The 18,280-nt window shown below is 41.0% G+C and overlaps 1 protein-coding gene across 7 annotated transcripts in view; it reads left to right on the forward strand.

Moving 5' to 3' along the window:
- The window catches only part of PLEKHH2 (pleckstrin homology, MyTH4 and FERM domain containing H2), a 66,602-nt gene continuing 48,322 nt past the window's right edge, over positions 1-18,280 (forward strand). For 6 of the 7 annotated variants that reach the window (XR_010989812.1, XM_068158838.1, XM_068158840.1 and 3 more), the window contains exons 1-2: positions 4-146; positions 4,400-4,529. Coding sequence is in view for 6 of the 7 variants with exons in the window: in XM_068158838.1 (XP_068014939.1) it covers positions 4,407-4,529 (123 nt within the window). In the remaining variant the exon portion in view is untranslated. Of the gene's footprint in view, positions 147-4,399; positions 4,530-18,280 lie in introns of all 7 variants that reach the window. The other variant, XM_068158839.1, reaches the window with a different exon arrangement.

An 18,280-nucleotide genomic window follows, 5' to 3' on the forward strand; every position in this document is an offset into this window, starting at 1 on the left:
CCGTCGCGGCCGTCGCTCAGGCGCCCGCGCCGCTCGCCGCGGGGATGATGGGGCGGGCGCCGAGGGGCGCGGGCAGCCGTGGCTCCGTAGTGCCCACAGCCCAGAAAGCGCCCGGCAAGGCAACGGGGCGAGCCACAGCCAGCCAGGTTTGACCTCCCTTTCCTTTGCTCTCTTTCCTTCCTTTGCGAGCGGGGCCGCGCTGGGCGGGCGGCAGCGCCCGCGACAGCTCCTGGCTCTTCCACAGCGGGACGGCCCCGGGGCCGCCGCCGCGTGTCGTCGCTCCCCGGCGGCGTGGCGCGCGGGGCAGCCGGCGAGGTGTCCCGAGATCGGTCCGTCGGGCGTTGGATGGCGTCACGCGTCCCCGTCACGGCCGGGCGTGACGTGGTGTTAGGTCACTGTGGTGGTGACTGCAGTCCCCCGGGGGTGCGTCAGGCGGTGTCCCCGAGACAGGAGAGTGATGAGCTTGAGGTCGCTCTAGGCCCACTAAGGTTCAGGCTCCTCGTGGGGTTGGCAGTGCTGTCGCCGCATCCCTGCTCCAAAAAAAAAAAGATGGGCGAGAAGAACACAACTTCCAAACAAAAACATTTTAAAAATGTTGTTTAGATACCTATACTGTCGGTTTTCACAATGTAACATGAGAAATAAACGTGTACATGCTGTGATGTCACATTGTGACATGTGCGAGAGGGTGTAAAATGAGCTGATGTGCTTTAACGCTGCTTGTTGCACGTGTTTGGCAGTGTTCTGTGGGTGACCCAAGAGTCGTGCCATTTTCAGGGGAAGGCGAGCAGGCGGTGGCTCAGAAATGTGCTGGGAGGGGGCTGGGAGGGCTACTGGGTGCCTGTGCCTGGTGCCGGAGTTGCTTCACAGGAACATCATCATCAATAAACAGGAAGCAGGAGAAAAAGCATTTGTAAATAAAGTTTGAAGGAACTTTTAAACAGGTTAGGCTGCGTTTTGTTGAAGTACAGAATTTTGCAAAATGAGTCAACTGGAAAATAAAGCTACCAGTGTTTCGAGATGAGTAATGTCCCTGGCTAGCAACAAACCTGAGGGTGACTTACTTGATTCCCAAACAGGTCCATTTTGTGTCTCATAATTTCCCTTCACCAGTCCAACCTTTCTGGCTCCAAAAATATTTGAAAGTGCTAAGTTTGGGTGAAAAGGGTGGAAGAAGGAGGCCTGAAATTTCAGAGGTATGGTCCAAGTACATTTGAGCTGGTTGACTGTTCAGGAGGGTGTACTGCACAAACACACTCCTGTTGCAACAGAAGGACTTGCCAAACTTTCTCCAACAGAAAGGACATAAGAGTATATGGACAGCCATTTGTTAAAAACACTGACGGTGTGATAAAGAATATGTAAATTTTTTAATGTGCTTCAAAAAGCTAGAACATTGTTCCCTCCTTCCCCCTGAAATGTATTTTGATAATTTCCAAGCAGACGGCAAAAAAGAGGAAATTATACCAGCCCCTTTGGGGAGAATGTGACATTCTGACTTCTTGAAGCCTACGAAGACGTTTATAAACTTAAAAAGTGAAAAAGACGAATTTAATCTTTCCAGACTTGTCAAACTTGTCTCAATTATTTTTTGATTACATAATTAGAACTTAGGCTTTAATGTGCACTTTTTTAGTTTACTCTTCAAAAGATTTTAAAAACTTGGGGAAAACGTAGGGCTTTGCAGTGGGAACTGGAACAGGAAGGGGGAGGACTGTGTAGGTTCAACTGCTGATTCAGAGTACTTTGTTAAGCCAAGGGAGATGAACTCATTTTTTTCCTCCCTTGGGGAATCAAACAAGAAACAGGAAGTCATTGATTCAAAGTAATATCATTCACTCTGCAATTGTAAACAGTGTATTATGTGCCTGCAAATATTTCCAGAATGCATTGCCTTGTTGAAAAACATGAAGTACATTATTATAATCTCTAACAAACAACCCCCAATAAAAAGAGTTATTTTCAAACTTTTTATCTGCAGTGTTTGTACAGTGGAATATTAATTAGCTTGGACATTGAGAAACTGCTTGGCTGGACAGATTGTTCACTGCCAGAAATCCATCTACTCAAATGTTTTGTCTGTCGAAAGACAAACATTTTTAACTCCACCCTGTAGTATTGCACTCTACCAAAACCGAAAAATTCTTTCACCACTTGATCCATTTGTGTTTTCACTACCACAAACACTGAAATAGCCTACTGTTAACCAGATGTTGGCTGAGTTCATCTCTTGTCTTACGTAGCTGTTACTAGTCAAAAAGGAAAAACATTATGAAAAGTCTTGAATAGATAGTCTAATAGGAAATCACCATTTCTCCGTACTTGGGAGAGCAGAATCCAGGCTGTCTGTCCAAATCAGTCTCCAGCTGATATTTGTGCTTCCTATGTAAGGTAGGAGAAGTTACTGCTTGGTAGTGCCAGCTTCCCCCATGTTCCCTCTGAACATGGAGACTCTTCACAGGGAGAGAGGAGTGAGGACTAGTGACAGGTTAACCGTGAGCAACTTGGTCCTCTGACGGTTCAGGGAGCTTTCTGCCAAGCTTAATGGAAGTGGGGGGAAGTGGTAAAAAACTGGTCATCCAGAAGGCTTGCAGTTGAAATGATTGAATGCTTAAAGTTTAGAATGCAGGTGTGGTAGGATTGTCTCAGGAAACTATTTTAATAATGTGCTTAAATGAGAGCAATTCCATGGAGATGCCGGGGTGGAAGATTCCTGAATAGGGATGGTTGTAAACTCAGGCTTAACAGTCCATATCATAGCCCGCAGGAACAAAAGGAAAGGGGAATCAAGAATGGAAGAGTTACCTTCGGACAAGTGATTGTGGTAATCCTCTTCTAGCTTAAGATAGGAAATGAAAGGAAAAAAATAATTGGGGTATGTAAAAGAAAAGAAATATTTGAGACAGTTTTTCACCTGCTTAGCTATGATGAACTTCAGAGTAATTTGAGACATGGAAAATTTTTAGAAGAGAACTAGAAAATACTGACAAAAGTTAAACTTCTCATGACTTTGACCTCTCTTGTGGTCTCTTCCCTTTTCCTTTTTTCTCCCTGCTGTTAGGAACAGTGGAAAAAATAAATCCATAGGTTCTTCCCCTCTAGCTGATGAGAGCTTGGGGAAGAAAGGGAATTGAGACTGCCTTCTTTTACAGTGAGAGGAAGGGGGGTGCTTGAACTCAAGCTTCTGAAAGACTGGAGTAGTCATGGGGAGGGAAGCTCTCAAAGACTCATTTAATAATCCACGTTAAATGAATTGGGAGTTGCAGTGTAGAGATCTATATTACACATTACTTTCCTATGCCCGGCCTCCATCACACTGAAAACAGTTGCTGCTTGCCTTTCCTTCTTCATGTCTTCGTCCATTACAAAGGTGACAAACATACAGCATAACCTTATGACTGGTAGTTCTTTGTTGAGATCTTCCAGCTGCCTTCCACTGAATGGTGTTTTTATGGCTGTTTATTTTCAAAGCCAAATCTATGTGTTCAGAGCCCTGCAAAGGCCAGGGCCTTTGCTCACAAGGGAACTTCTTGGACTGAATGGTTACATTCAGCGATCTACTTACTCTTTATTAATAAAGCTGTCTACAAATAGTTGGAATACAACAGAGACCAGTCCTGCTTACACAGAGATGATTTTCTTGGCTTCTCAGGCTCAAACCATGATGAGTCCTGAGTAATTTTTCCAATAGTGCTTGTCCAAAAGTGCACTGAGCTTAATTTCCAGAAGGCATGAGCAGTTAAATGTCGATAAAAGCATAGGTTACAACCTGAAAAATGCGTGAACCAAGATGTCCTGGGATCTGCAACAGATAATATAAAGGTATTGTTTTTCATGTGGTAGATCCGTTAGGGACGATTTACTCATCTACCTTCACATTTAGAACCATAAACTGCCCCTTGCATCTCATTAATGGTATTACATTTTAAGGACAATTAAACATAAGAATTTTAAAACACTTTTTAAAGTATAATCTACTAAACATTAAACTTGTGTAAGATCAAACATGCTACTAATTCACAAGTAATTATACAAGGCATCTTCTTAGCAAAAGCTCAGTTCTGAACAGGCCTTTTTTCTATCTAAGAAAGAATACATATATGCAGTAACTGAAGATTAAAATGCACAATGTCTTTGCTTTTCCAGGAAAACATACTGCAGCCCCCCAAATAATTGAAGAAATTCAATCATGATCAACAGATTTCAGATGTCTACTACCAGTTAAGATAAGGGCCTTTATGGAGTAGTGTAGTTTTACAAAGTTTTATGAAACTGTACATGTGAAAAATCTGGGGCATTCTTGAGATTTTATAAAACAAATCAGTATGCATATTAAAAAAGTCAGACATTAAATACAGACTCCATTTGACATGGGTTTTTTCCCCCTTTCTTTTTTCAGCATAAGCATGGCTGAACATCAAGAGCCAGATGGTACTGTAAACTGGAAGGAAAGATGTTTAACTCTGGAGTCACAGTTAATGAAGTTTCGTCTCCAGGCAAGCAAGATCAGGGAATTGTTAGCAGAAAAGGTAGGTCTCATGGTATGCATTTTATTGCTGCATAAATTATTTTATTTGATGATGAGGTTTGATCACGTCATGGTTTGAGATGAGAACAAAATAGATGGAAACCAGGTATGTTTTAATACTGTGAAAGAATTTCACACATTAGATTTGCCAGCAAGTAATGTTCATTTTCAAATAAGAACAGCTGCAGCTCTCCTGCAGAGAAAAATATGTATCCAGTAATCACTTCTACAACACTGAAGTTCATACTTAGACACATTTTCCTGCATGTTTTCCTAAGTATTGAAAATCTGATTTAAGACTGTGAGGTCCAGAAGTAGTATTTTCCCCAGTATTCCTTTCTGAATCATATAATTTAATGGGTTTGATTTTTTGCAATACGACATCTCCAACTGTGGCTTGTCATTTGGGTTCAGGAACCCAGGAAGTTGACAGGTATTACATAATTCAATTGGAAGAATATAGTTTATACTTTATTTTGCAACAGATAAAATTTTCACTTGGCATATTCAAATATGTGTATCCCAAGAGTCAACCATAATTAAGCCCATATTTGAAATACTAAAAAGCCACCATTGTATTTAACTGGTAATATTTGGACAGAACAAGGCAATTAAGAGAGTACAAGGAGCAAAACATTTCAGAGAATCATTTGAGCTATGTCATCATTAGTACTCAATGAATTTCCGGTTAAAAAGTTACTTTGTCAGTAGTACTCTGTTCTTCTACATGTAATTTTTCCATCAATTGCTCCCCCAAAAAGAGAAGTAAAATTCAGATGATTTTATAGTTTGTTAGAATGATGCTACTTTAATGTTAATGCTTCCCTTTTGTGAATTTATTCTGTCTCTCTTTGAAGCTATAAATGTGCTTAGCATCCACATTTAGGCTCTGGATAGTTCTTATTTTACTGTCTTTTAGTGGGGACAAGAACTAGATTATGTTGAAGCAGGAAGAAACATGATTTTTGTATTTATGAAGATGATGTACAAAGTTATATGCTCTGATCCTTTCTCAATAATGCTTAACGTTTTGGGCTTTTTGACAGCTAATTTAACCCCCAAGTATGTTTTCATTGGGATCTCAATCTTAATTCCAGAATCTTACTCCAGGTCCTTTAGATTTCTATGTAATGTGTCATTTGTTATTTTATTGACTGGTCACTAAATCTTGAAAGGTTCTTTTGGTAAGTCTTTCTTGTCAGAAAGCTTCTGTTATCTTGAACAACAAAACATCATCAAAAAGCTTAGTTGCTTTGCTGCCCAGTGCCCATTACTAAATATCTGCATTGAGCAGCATGCACTCTAAAGAACTGCAGATCTACACTGGTAACTGCCCATCACTGTTTGAAATAACCAATAGCTTACTGGGTTTGTTGATTTTTTTATTACTATTTTTTATTCGTGGAGGGACATGCCTTCTTCCCCTGCAGCTGTTTGTTTCCTTTCAACACTTCCCAAAATCCAAATAACATGTGAACTAGATACTGCCTATCTGCAGCCTTGGTGATTCCCTCAAAGAGCTTCAATAGCTTTGTGAGCCAACATCCTGCTTCCTAAGGGCCACGGACTCTTCCCTTGTTTATCATACTTAATCACATCCCCCAGTTCTGTTTTTACAGTTTCCATAATGTGCTTACTGCATACACTGCATACATCAGACTTGCAGATCAATAGTTTCACTATATCATCTGGTTCTTGACTGAATATCTCTTGGCAGTGTGTTACTATTATCTATTTCTGCCCTTATCTCTTCTGTGGAGGTATGAAACCTCAGTTCAAGATGGAAAAAAAATAGATTAGAGCAGTGTAGTATTTTCTGAATTCAACTGCACTCTGGTGAGAGCCCACCTGGAGTACTGTGTCCAGATCTGGAGCCCCTATTACAGGAAGGACCTGAAGGTGCTGGAGCATGTCCAGAGAAGGGCCATGAGGATGATTAGAGGGCTGGAGCACCTCTCCTATGAGAACAGACTAAGGGAGTTGGGACTATTCAGTCTGGAGAAGAGAAGGCTCCAAGGTGACCTTCTTGAGACCTTCCAGTATCTTAAGAGAGCCTACAGGAAAGCTGGGGAGGGACTTTTGAGGGTGTCAGGGAGTGATAGGACTGGGGGGAATGGAGCAAAGATAGAAATAGGTAGATTCAGATTGGATGTTAGGAAGAAATTCTTCCCCATGAGGGTGGTGAGACACTGGAACAGGTTGCCCAGGGAGGTGGTAGAAGCACCATCCCTGGAGGATTTTAAGGCCAGGCTGGATGTGGCTCTGAACAACCTGGGGAGCTGGAACTAGATGGTCCTTGAGGTCCCATCCAGCCCTAACAATTTTATGATTCTAAGTAGGTCTTTTTTATGAAAGTGAATGTGCAGATTTACAGCAATGTGAAATCATTGTTTAACAATACTGAGTTCTGCTGGGATTGCATTTTTACAGTTAGCACTCAAAATAACTCTTCTTTGCATTACTGAAAATACTGCTGTTAAAAGCAGTGGAGTTGAAAGCTTTTCCTTGTCTACACATTTTTGCAAGTTTTCTGTATGTCCAACTCTCATTAAGAAAGGTATTGCAGAATTTTGGATTTTGAAAGGATAATCAACTGTGCAAAGCTGATCCTTTGAAAGTTAGTTTAAAAATTAAAAGGGAAACGACTTGTTTTCTTCATTCCAGTTGGCAGGGCACACAGATGAGTTAATCAGTCTAGGGGGAAAACAGCCATCAAAGAGTGTAACACCGTCAGCTGTAACACTCAGCAGATTGTTGGATGCTTGCGGTCAGGGCTGTTACATGTCATGTATCTCTTCTGTCTCTTTACCACATTCGGATCACTGCATTGGGTGGAAAATGGCCAAACCCTGGATACGACTTTTGTAGGGACTTTCCAGCAGCCATAACTACATGTCTTATACAGCTGATTATCACAGAATCATGGAATCAACAAGGTTGGGAAAGACCCCAGAGATCATCAATTCCAACCTATCACCCAAGACCTCATGACTAACTAAACCATGGCCACATCCTATCCTTTTCTGAGGGAGGGTGACTCCCACCACCTCCCTGGGCAGCACATTCCAGTGGCAAATTACTCTTTCTGTGAAGAACTTTCTCCTCACCTTGAGCCTAAACTTCCCCTGGCACAGCTTGAGACTGTGTCCTCTTGTTCTGGTGCTGGTTGTCTGGGAGAAGAAACCAACCTCCTTTCAGGTAGTTTTAGAGGGCAATAATGTCTCCCCTGAGCCTCCTCTAGGCTAAACAACCCCAGCTCCCTCAGCTGGGGTTTCACTTATGTATATTCAGTGACATTATAGTTTCAGTTAAAAACAGTTAGGATGCATGAACAGCATTTCAGTAAACTATCTGAGGTATAGTAAAATAATTTAGAAGTTCAAATGTATTCTGTTTGGTATTCTAATTTGTTCTATATCATCTATGAGAAACATGACTCCAAAACAGATCAAAATATGTTAGGGACTTGTGTTATTGCCCTCTTGGTTTAGTTCACCTTTACTTTCTCAGAAATTGTAGAAAAAGCCAAGTGTTTGCAGGTGGTAAAAATGCGAGGAATATTTTCTGTTGTAAACCACAGGTCTACCAAGTATTTGGTTAGGATGATTTGATACATTACTCTCCAGAGCAGAGCTTTAGCAAGCTTCATGAAAAATTGCTCTTCTCCTCACTTTATTCCTTTGACTTCTTAATATCAATCTTGCACTCATAAATAAATTTAGCTGGGTGTGGTGGGTTGAAAATTCCCCCCAACATTAAATTGTCTGACAGCTCAGTTAGAAGCAAATGAAGCTGTATTCACAAGAAAAACTACAATCTACAATGGAATGCAATGAGTATGTACAAAATAGGCAATCCTTACAATATCTACAAGTATTTACAATTTATAAATGGCACAAGACACCCCCTGGACAAAACCAGGGGAGCTAGTAACAGCTTCCCCACTCCCTGCCCCCTTCCCTCTGCCCCCTCTGGACAGAAAGGGACAAGAAAAAGAGCAGAGAGTTGTTTCATTAGTACTTAGCCAAAACAAAGCAATGCAGCCAAGGTCAGCAGAGAGCCAGCAGAAGCACCAGCCAGAGCGAGAAAGCTGAAAAGAAAAGTAAGTTTACAGAACTGGCTTTTGTTGGCAGTTTGTCCAATGGGATTATTTAGAGCTTATCATTACTTTTCTTTTTACAGCCAGTGGTGACTTATTTATATTCTGCCACTTTCTGTTCAAGATCTGTGGAAAATGTTCTGAAACTACCACACTGGGATGCTCATCAAAGAGTGGCCAGAGCTCCAGAGAATTAGCCTTTATCCATCTTGCACAATTCAAACAGCCATTTTCAAAATGGGTACTACCATCTTAGCTATATCACTTTGTCTGTTGGTCTAATGGTAATAATTCTGTGGTTATTTTTAGCATATTTTAATTTTTAAAATTATGCAAACAATTCTCAGTGTTTGTGAAAGGAAAGGGTAAACTAGTTTGAAATTAAACTGCATGGAACTGTTACTCAAAAATATATTTGAGAAATAGTAAAGTAAATGAAGAACTGGTCAGTGAGTACTTGGTGGACATCCTGATTCTAATGATTAGAGGAGAATACAGCTCATGTCAGCCTTTATAGGTACTTCCTAGACTTGTTACTTCATATACAATGAAACAAATTTGCAAAGTGTGTAAATAATTCTTACTTCGATTAGCAGAGGCTTTTATTTGTGGTTTTGTTGACAGTCATTTCTATGCTATGAAATGTGTACTAAAACATTGAACAATAGTACCAGACTCTTCTAATTCAAAACAGTAACTGAAATCACAGTACTGTGGTATGACAGACATAAAATCCTCATGGGTATTAAAGTCTGTAATTGTTTTAGAAAGCAGAGTGAGAGTGATACTCTGCCAAACAGGTGGTCTGTACAGGAAGGCAGGAGAAATTAATTGGTGGTAATTCTCCAGCCTTCCTGCTCTGCATGTACTTGAGAGGTATCTTTTCAAGACAATGAATAAGGAGTTTACATCCTCTTGTACTATGAATATGACTTGTCAGAAACTGGCATTGGGTTTTTGCCCTTAGGTTTACTCTGTATAGAATATTAGAGTAGAGTATTAGAATAAACCAAACCAGGTTGGAAGAGACCTTCAAGATCATCGTGTCCAACCCATCAACCAATCCAACCCACCCAAACAGCTAACCCATGGCACCAAGCACCCCATCAAGTCTCCTTCTGAACGCCTTCAATGATGGCGAATCCACCACCTCCCCGGGCAACCCATTCCATAGCGCAATCACTCTTTCTGTATAGAACTTCTTCCTAACATCCAACCTGAACCTCCCCTGGCGCAGCCTGAGACTGTGTCCTCTTGTTCTGGTACTGGCTGCCTGGGAGAAGAGACCAACATCCACCTGGCTACAACCTCCCTTCAGGTAGTTGTAGAGAGCAATAAGGTCACCCCTGAGTCTCCTCTTCTCCAGGCTGAGCAACCCCAGCTCCCTCAGCCTCTCCTCATATGGCTTGTGTTCCAAACCCCTCACCAACTTTGTTGCTCTTCTCTGGACTCGTTCCAGCAAGTCAACATCCTTCCTAAACTGAGGGGCCCAGAACTGGACACAGTACTCGAGGTGCGGCCTAACCAGTGCAGTATACAGGGGCAGAATGACCTCCCTGCTCCTGCTGGCCACACTGTTCTTGATGCAGGCCAGGATGCCATTGGCCCTCTTGGCTGCCTGGGCACACTGCAGGCTCATGTTCAGCCTACCATCAACCAGCACCCCCAGGTCCCTCTCTGCCTGGCTGCTCTCCAGCCACTCTGACCCCAGCCTGTAGCACTGCATAGGGTTGTTGTGGCCAATGTGCAGAACCCGGCACTTGGATGTGTTAAATCTCATGCCGTTGGACTCTGCCCATCTGTCCAGCCTGTCAAGGTCTCTCTGCAGAGCCTCTCTACCCTCCAGCAGATCAACTCTTGCCCCCAGCTTGGTGTCGTCAGCAAATTTACTGATGATGGACTCAATGCCCTCATCCAGATCATCAATAAAGATGTTAAAGAGCACAGGGCCCAGCACTGATCCTTGGGGCACACCACTAGTGACTGGCCGCCATCTGGATGTGGCACCATTCACCACCACTCTCTGGGCTCGGCCATCCAGCCAGTTCCTAACCCATCGCAGTGTGCTCCCGTCCAAGCCATGGGCTGACAGCTTGGCCAGCAGTTTGCTATGGGGGACGGTGTCAAAGGCCTTGCTGAGGTCCAGGTAGACTACATCCACAGGCCTCCCCGCATCCACCAGGCGGGTCACCTGATCATAGAAGGAGATCAGGTTGGTGAGGCAGGACCTGCCCTTCCTAAATCCATGCTGGCTAGGCCTGATCCCTTGGCCATCCTGTAAGTGTTGTGTTATTGCACTCAGGATGACCTGTTCCATGATCTTGCCTGGCACTGAGGTCAGGCTGACAGGCCTGTAATTCCCTGGCTCATCCAACCGGCCCTTCTTATGGATGGGCACCACATTGGCCAGCTTCCAGTCCTCTGGGACCTCGCCAGTGAGGCAGGACTGCTGGAAAATTATGGAGAGTGGCTTGGCCAGCTCATCTGCCAGCTCTCTCAGCACCCTAGGATGAATCCCATCTGGTCCCATGGACTTGTGGGGATCCAAGCTGCTAAGGAGAGTTCCAACCACCTCCTCATGGAACATAGGGAAACTGCAGCTCCCTGGCTCCTTCTGCCAGCTCTGCAGGCCAGCTGTCAGGAAGACGTTCTGCCCTTCTAGTAAAAATTGAGGCAAAGAAGGTGTTAAGTATCTCTGCCTTTTCCTCATCCTTTGTTACAATGTTCCCCTCCGTATCCACCAAGGAGTGGAGGTTGTCCTTTCCCTTCCTCTTACTATTAATGTATTTATAGAAGGACTTTTTGTTGTCCTTCACAGTAGAGGCCAGTTTAAGCTCCAAGTGTGCTTTTGCCTCCCTAATTCTCTTCCTACAAGACCTAGCAACATGCTTAAACATTCTGTGGGTTGCCTCCCCTCTCTTCCAAAGGTGATACACCCTCTTTTTTTCCCTCAGTTCCATTAAAAGTTCATGAACCATCCAGGCTGGCCGTCTGCCCCGGCGGCTCCTCTTCCAGCACATTGGCACAGCCTGTCCCTGAGCCTTCAACAATTCTTCCTTGAAGTAGGACCAGCTCTCCTGGACCCCTTTGTTTTTAAGGGCTTTATCCCAAGGAACCCTCTGAATTAGTTCCTTGAGTAACCCGAAGTCTGCCCTCTGGAAGTCCAGAGTGGAGGTCTTCTTGCTGGCCCTCTTGGCTTGACCAAAAACCGAGAATTCAATTATCTCGTGGTCCCTGGACCCCAAACACCCTCCAACCACCACATCGCCCACCAGTCCTTCCCTGTTGGTGAAGGTCTAAACCCAGATCTTCATAAGGGCTTGCTTGAATCTAGCCTTTTTCAATATTTGGATCTGTGACATTGTGCTTCTGTGAAAATACTTGGGCAGCAGATTTATTTTGATACTTTTCTTATATACTAGAAATCAAATACCTTTGCAAAATTATTTGTGGTGCCCCTGTAAATAAGTGAATGATGAACATGGGAAGTCAGTATGTTTTTCTAATAAATTTATTCTGATTTAGAAAAAAAGCCCTATTTGCTGGGTTTTGTAAGTCTAGCACATACTCATCCTTGAACCTCAGTGGTTGAGGTGTTTGAGAAATTTGCATTGGAAATGTGTTTCAGCAGTATGACTACCAGAACTGACTTTTTCAGTGAACCTGGGGAGAAGCAAAGGAATACACAATGATTTCAGAAAACTAATTCATTCAATGTTATTTATTTGTTTGGGGTTTTAAAGTTGTTTTCCTTTTTCCAAGTAAATCGTCTATATTTATAAATCTAACATGGAAAGAAAGAGACATCCTTGGAGTTTTAAGCAGAAACTGTTGCTCTAAGTGGGAGAGGTCTTTACAGGAATTTAAGGAATGATGTAGAAAGTATCCCGTGTGTGCCAAATTTAGAATGGCTGTGGAACTGGGTTTTAAGTAGAAGTATTTATTTTATTGCAGCTCAAGTCTTACATATATGAAGAGTTTACTAAAAAAAACCTTCAGTGAATAAAAGATTACAGTATTTGACTGCAAGTTTCAAACTTCCAAGTTTAGCTCCTAGACAGCATTCCATATTATAAGAAAAGTTGGTTACCTTAATTCTTTTCCTAGTAAGTACATCTTTCACCTAAAATATGTATGCAACATCAGGTATAAAGTTAATGTTTTTCCTACCACCTAAAAGAAAAAATCATTTTGGTAGAACTACATAGCCGTGTTAAAAATCCACTGAGTCAGCCTCCACGGAATTTCTTTTTCGTCAGACCCTGTAAGGACTGAATATGGCACTACCCCAAACGCTGCATTACAGACTGCCGTGTAATACTCAGGAAAGTGTCCTGCTTTGTTTCCTGCAGTGCTAAGGGACATTATTTTATACTTTGAGTGATTTTCAACAAAGGTAAATGATTAAGAGAGAGGATTCTTTTTATATATATAGATATCTATGGATTTGTGTGGTTTGCCTTTGAATTTCCATTTTTGTATTCTCTGTATACAGGCTCAGCTGGCAACCAGGTGTGTACACACATGACAAAGTAATATTTGTACTTTATGTACAGATAATGAGAATTGAATTGTAACTAATTTTTAAGCCAAAGACTTTTCCCACATATCCAAAGCATAACAATTTTTTGACTTTGTCTTACAAACCAACAGCTAAACCCATGCCCACCTGTAGTTTTGTTCATTTTGCAGTTGTATTTGTGGGACGCCATTTGGCATTGCCAAATGAAGCAAATGCAGTGTGTTTTGTTATCTGTGGCATGCCAATTTCAAGATTGTTTTCAGAGGAAAGGTCTGTAACACATTTGACTTGTGCAGTGACTGTCAATGTGAAAATTGCCAAAAGCCCCACAATAAATACTTCCTATTTGCATTCAAAGGATTATGAAGAGTAAAAATGAGCTCGTAAAAATGAGCAAAATACACACGTTATTCAAACGAAGGTTGTTTTTCAGTATTTCAGTTGCTCTTTAAAAACTTACTGTCATGGAAAATAATTCAGATGCATTTAGAAAGGTACAATAGAAGAAAGTAAGGAGAATTAAAGAGAATAAAAATTTGAAGTTTATATGGTTAGAGTCAGGTTTGTTTACACCTTTTTAATACCTACACCTTTTTTTCCTGTAACTTAATTTTTATTCCATGTTTCTTTTTGTCATGTATTTTTATAACAGTGGGGTTCATTTTGTTTTGTTGGTTCTGTACATCCGAAGTATACATTCTTTCTAAGGGTGCTGAAGATGAGGGGAGGAGCGAGGAAGCAATAAATTAGCTGTTCTTACAGAGGTGAGGCTGGGTCACAAAGAGCACAGCCCTTGCTGTGAACCTCTCCGAACCTCTCCTCTCCGAACCTCTCCTCTCCGAACCTCTCCGAACCTCTTGACTAAAAAGCCCCGGGTCTCTCAGCCTTTCCGCATAAAGTGCATGGTCCAGTCCCTTAAGCATCACCATAGCCTTCCGCTGGGCTCTCTCAAGTAGATCCCTGTCCCTCCTGAATTGGGGAGCCCAAAACTGGACACAGTGCTCTGGGTGAGGTCTCACTAGGGCAGAGTAGACGGGGAGGCAAACCTCCTTTGATCTGCTGGACACACTCTTCTTAATGCATCCCAGGATACCACTGGCCTTCTTGGCCACAAGGGCACATTGCCACCTTGTAAGAAGTAATAACAAAAAGGAAAAATCTATATACTGTGAACCAGTAAAATAGTGAAGAAGTTTCACCATGCTTCATCCGTGGTTAGCTTGAGGAGCATTTGAGCCCCAGCCTTTAGCATTAGCTCTGTTGGGGAGATCTATAATGAAAAGAAGATTTGATTCAGAAAGTGGTTCTTCATTGTGATGACTAAATCCACATCGTAAATATTCCTGTAGGTTTCATCTTGTTCTAGGGAAAAGCTTTTGTGCCAAAACAATCCATTTTAATTAAAATGCAAGACTTTCTAATTCTTGTGTTGGCTTTGGGATAAAAAAATCATCCAGTAAAGACCAAATTATTTCTTAACCAAGGCATGTGCTAATTCCCTCTTTACAAATTATCCTCTCAATTATTTTTCCTGTGAAAAACTAATATCTTGATTTTGCATCTTTCTTCTTAGGGGTTTAGTTTATGTGTCTTAATTGATCAGGTCACATTTTAAAGTTTGTTGTAGTTTATAAAGATGTAGCAGTGTCCTTATGGAAAATAAGTAATGCATAAATGAGAAATAAGTGTCCAGGCAGCAGAAGGAAAAGTGTTTGAAAATATGGATGGAACATACAGTCAATTTTTAAAACAAAAGTCACAGAAGTAAGAAGAATATTAGTGTGTTTCTCTAAGCTAAGCCACGAGAAGAGGGACTTTTTATGTATAAAGGGTAAGTCATGCTTCCAACACAGTTTCACCATTGCTTTTAACTAACAAATGCATGCAAGTTTTTATAGATGTATAGATTTGGCATAGCATATTTTAAGACATGAAAACGGGTATTCATTAAACCCACCGATAAACAGACGACTTGCTTTTAAGTAGTACTGGTGCCTTTCTTAAGGAAATGCAGAAACTTGCTGAAATATTTGAGTTCAAACATCGGAATATAGAACCAAAAGGGGAATAGGTAGCAAGCAGGAGACCATGTACTGTGCACTGATGAAAATGTAAATGTTAAATGTGACAGGGGCATGCTATTAGGTTGAAGTTTGGCTTTGATAAAGAAGTAGGGTTTTGTTCCTATAAATAATGTACATGTTAAGATTTCAAGAAGGAAAGAATTCCAACAATTTCTGTTTCTAAAATAAAATATTTCTTTTAAATTATTAAATACTTATTTCAAAAATCAAGAAAATGATCACTTTAGTGCTGTAATTTCTCTGTAATGCGCAGTACAGGAGCAATGATCTGTATATATGTATATAAATTAAAGTGTGCACATTAAAGATGGAACGATGCGTCTAGCTCTGGAGTCTACAACACAGGAAGGGCATGAACCTGATGGAGGGCCATGAAGATGATCAGGTAGCTGGAGCTCCTCTTCTGTGAACACAAGCTAGGAGAACTGGGGTTGTTCAGCCTGGAGGAGAGAAGGCTCCAGAGAGACCTAATAGCAGCCTTTCAGTACCTGAAGGGGGCCTACAAGAAGGCTGGAGAGGGACTGTTTACAAAGGCCTATAGTGACAAGCTGAGTGGCAGTGGTTTGAAATTAGAGGAGATTTAAATTGGGTGTTAGGAAAAGGTTCTTTGCCATGAAGGTGTTGGAACAGGTTGCCCAGAGAGGTGGTTGAGGCCTCATCCCTGGAGATACTCAAGGTCAGACTCGACAAGGCTCTGAGCAACCTGATCTAGTGGAGGATATCACTGGTCATTGCAGGGGGCTTGGACTAGAAGACCTTTGAAGTTCCCTTCCAACCCAAACCATGATTCTGTGGTCCATATATGCATACAAAAGGAACACTTTTTACATTTGTGAGCAATGACTTTTGAGGTAATTTCATGCAATACATGTTTCAATAAAAGGAAATTTTATTGCACAAAAAATATATGTTGAACGTTTCTGAATACAGTCTAAGAAACTTCCCAGTGACCTTTGAAAAAGAATTGCTACATGATTTGCTTTTGTGTTGTAAAAATTTCCCTGTGACTGTGCATTGTGCATCAATGTCCAGATCTCCAAGGTAGCACATCTCTTTGTTTTTATTGCTGCCATGAATCTTCAAAGCATTCAGGATTTATTCACATGTGGCATTTCTCTGTTCATTGTTTGAACAAAAATAGCTCAATTTGATGAGTGTCAGATGTAAAGTGGGTATTGCCTTACTAAGTTTTAAAACAAATCTGTTTCTGACAATAGATACTGTTTCCATAATTCACATAATTGATGCGGCATGCACTGACACATCCTCTGAAAATTCTGAGAGGCTTTTTGCACTTAAAAAGGGAAGGAGAAAGTGCAGGTTATAGTAGCACTTCTGTTCTTCTGTACCCGCATTCATCCTGTTCTTTAGTCAGTATGCCTGTATTTTTTGTTCCTAGATCTAAAACATGTATTCTTTATATTTAAGACTGTAAAACCCAAACCAATTTTGAATATGACAAGAAAGCTTGTAAAAGGGACTTTTTACAAGGGCTTGCAGTGATAGGATGAGGGGCAATGGCTTTAAGCTTGAGGAGGTTAGGGTTAGACTGGATATCAGGAAGAAATTCTGTACAGTGAGGGTGGTGAGACTGGAACAGGTTGCCGAGGGAGGCTGTGGATGCCCCATCACTGGAGTTTTTCAAGGCCAGGCTGGAGGAGGCTGTGAACAGCCTGGTTTAGTGGAAGGTGTTCCTGATGATAGCGTGGGGGCCGGAACTAGATGATCTTTAAAGTCCCTTCCAACTCAAACCATTCTATGAATCTATGAATCCATAATGAATTTTGTAAGGAGCCTGCACCAATCATAGATGTGAGAGACAAGAATATTCCTTACGAGAGGTTTGTTGAACCTTAATTTCAAATAATGAATCGTTTCAATTGAATGAATCCTTCAATTGAATTAATTCAATGAATTCTTTCAAATAATGAATTACTTTAAATTATGTCTTTCAGGGTGTGATAGAAAATTAAACTTGAATATACTTCACATGCCAAATGTTATCAATGACATGCTGGCCCTGCATGTTTCTCCTGGGAAGCAATTTTTACATGTGCTGATATTTTACAGACTGTAGCTGATGCAAGAAATGTGAAGACTGACAGCTGATACCTATAATTTAATTGCATTGATACTGTTGCTTTGCATAGATGTATATAGAAGGAAGCTGGTGGGATAGAGGTCTAATACAACAGATATTTCTGGTTTTCATGTCACTTTCTGTATAAAGTCAGAATTGGTTATTGATACTCAAGTTGCAACTATAGGTAAGAGTAAAGCACACTGACCTTTGCTTCCAAAAGCCAGTATGACTACAGTTACCTGCCACTTACATTGCAAGGTTAAGTTTATGTAGTATTTATCTCTTTTTTAATTTATTTGAATATCTTAAGCTATCCATTTATGGTCTGAAATTGTCTTAATAGCCACTAGCTAAAGAGAATTTGTTGCTGCATTGATTAGTCAAATCACATGTTTTCACCTATTTTCTCTCTCTGTCAGTAACACTGTGATCATTGTTATGAAACTTCTTGCCTGCCACTGTTAGAAAGTTTAAGGTTAGGCTTTCTCTGTGAAGAGAAATCCTTCCTTTGAAAGTAGTTCCAGACTTTTGCCCAACAAGTTTGTTGACATTCAGAGTATTCTAAATCAGTAATTTCTCCTCTTTAGCTTCACAGGCTTATAGTAGCAAAACTGTCAAGAGTACAGATATAAATCTCATTCTTCAGACAAAACTTTTTTGTGCACTGGTTAGAGATTATTTATACAAATGGAAAGACTTTCATATTGTAAAGTTTCCTTACTGCTACAATAGACACTGAAAAATGGACCTATATAAATTCTAAATAAAGGGAAAATCAGAACTTAGTAATTGTTATGTACCATCAAATTACTGAAATGCTGGCCAATTTTAGCTGTAATAGAAGTTTGGGTAACTATGGTATTCCATTCTTGCTGAATAATACAGATTGCCTTTTTTTTTTTTTAATAGGAGCCTTTTAAAATAATTTCAAGACCCAGTTTAGAAATTTTCCAATCCCATTTAG

Source organism: Melanerpes formicivorus, unplaced genomic scaffold (assembly GCF_026170545.1).
Source record: "Melanerpes formicivorus ecotype bairdi unplaced genomic scaffold, bMelFor1.0.p_v2 SCAF_43, whole genome shotgun sequence".
NCBI classification, from domain to species: Eukaryota; Metazoa; Chordata; class Aves; order Piciformes; family Picidae; genus Melanerpes; species Melanerpes formicivorus.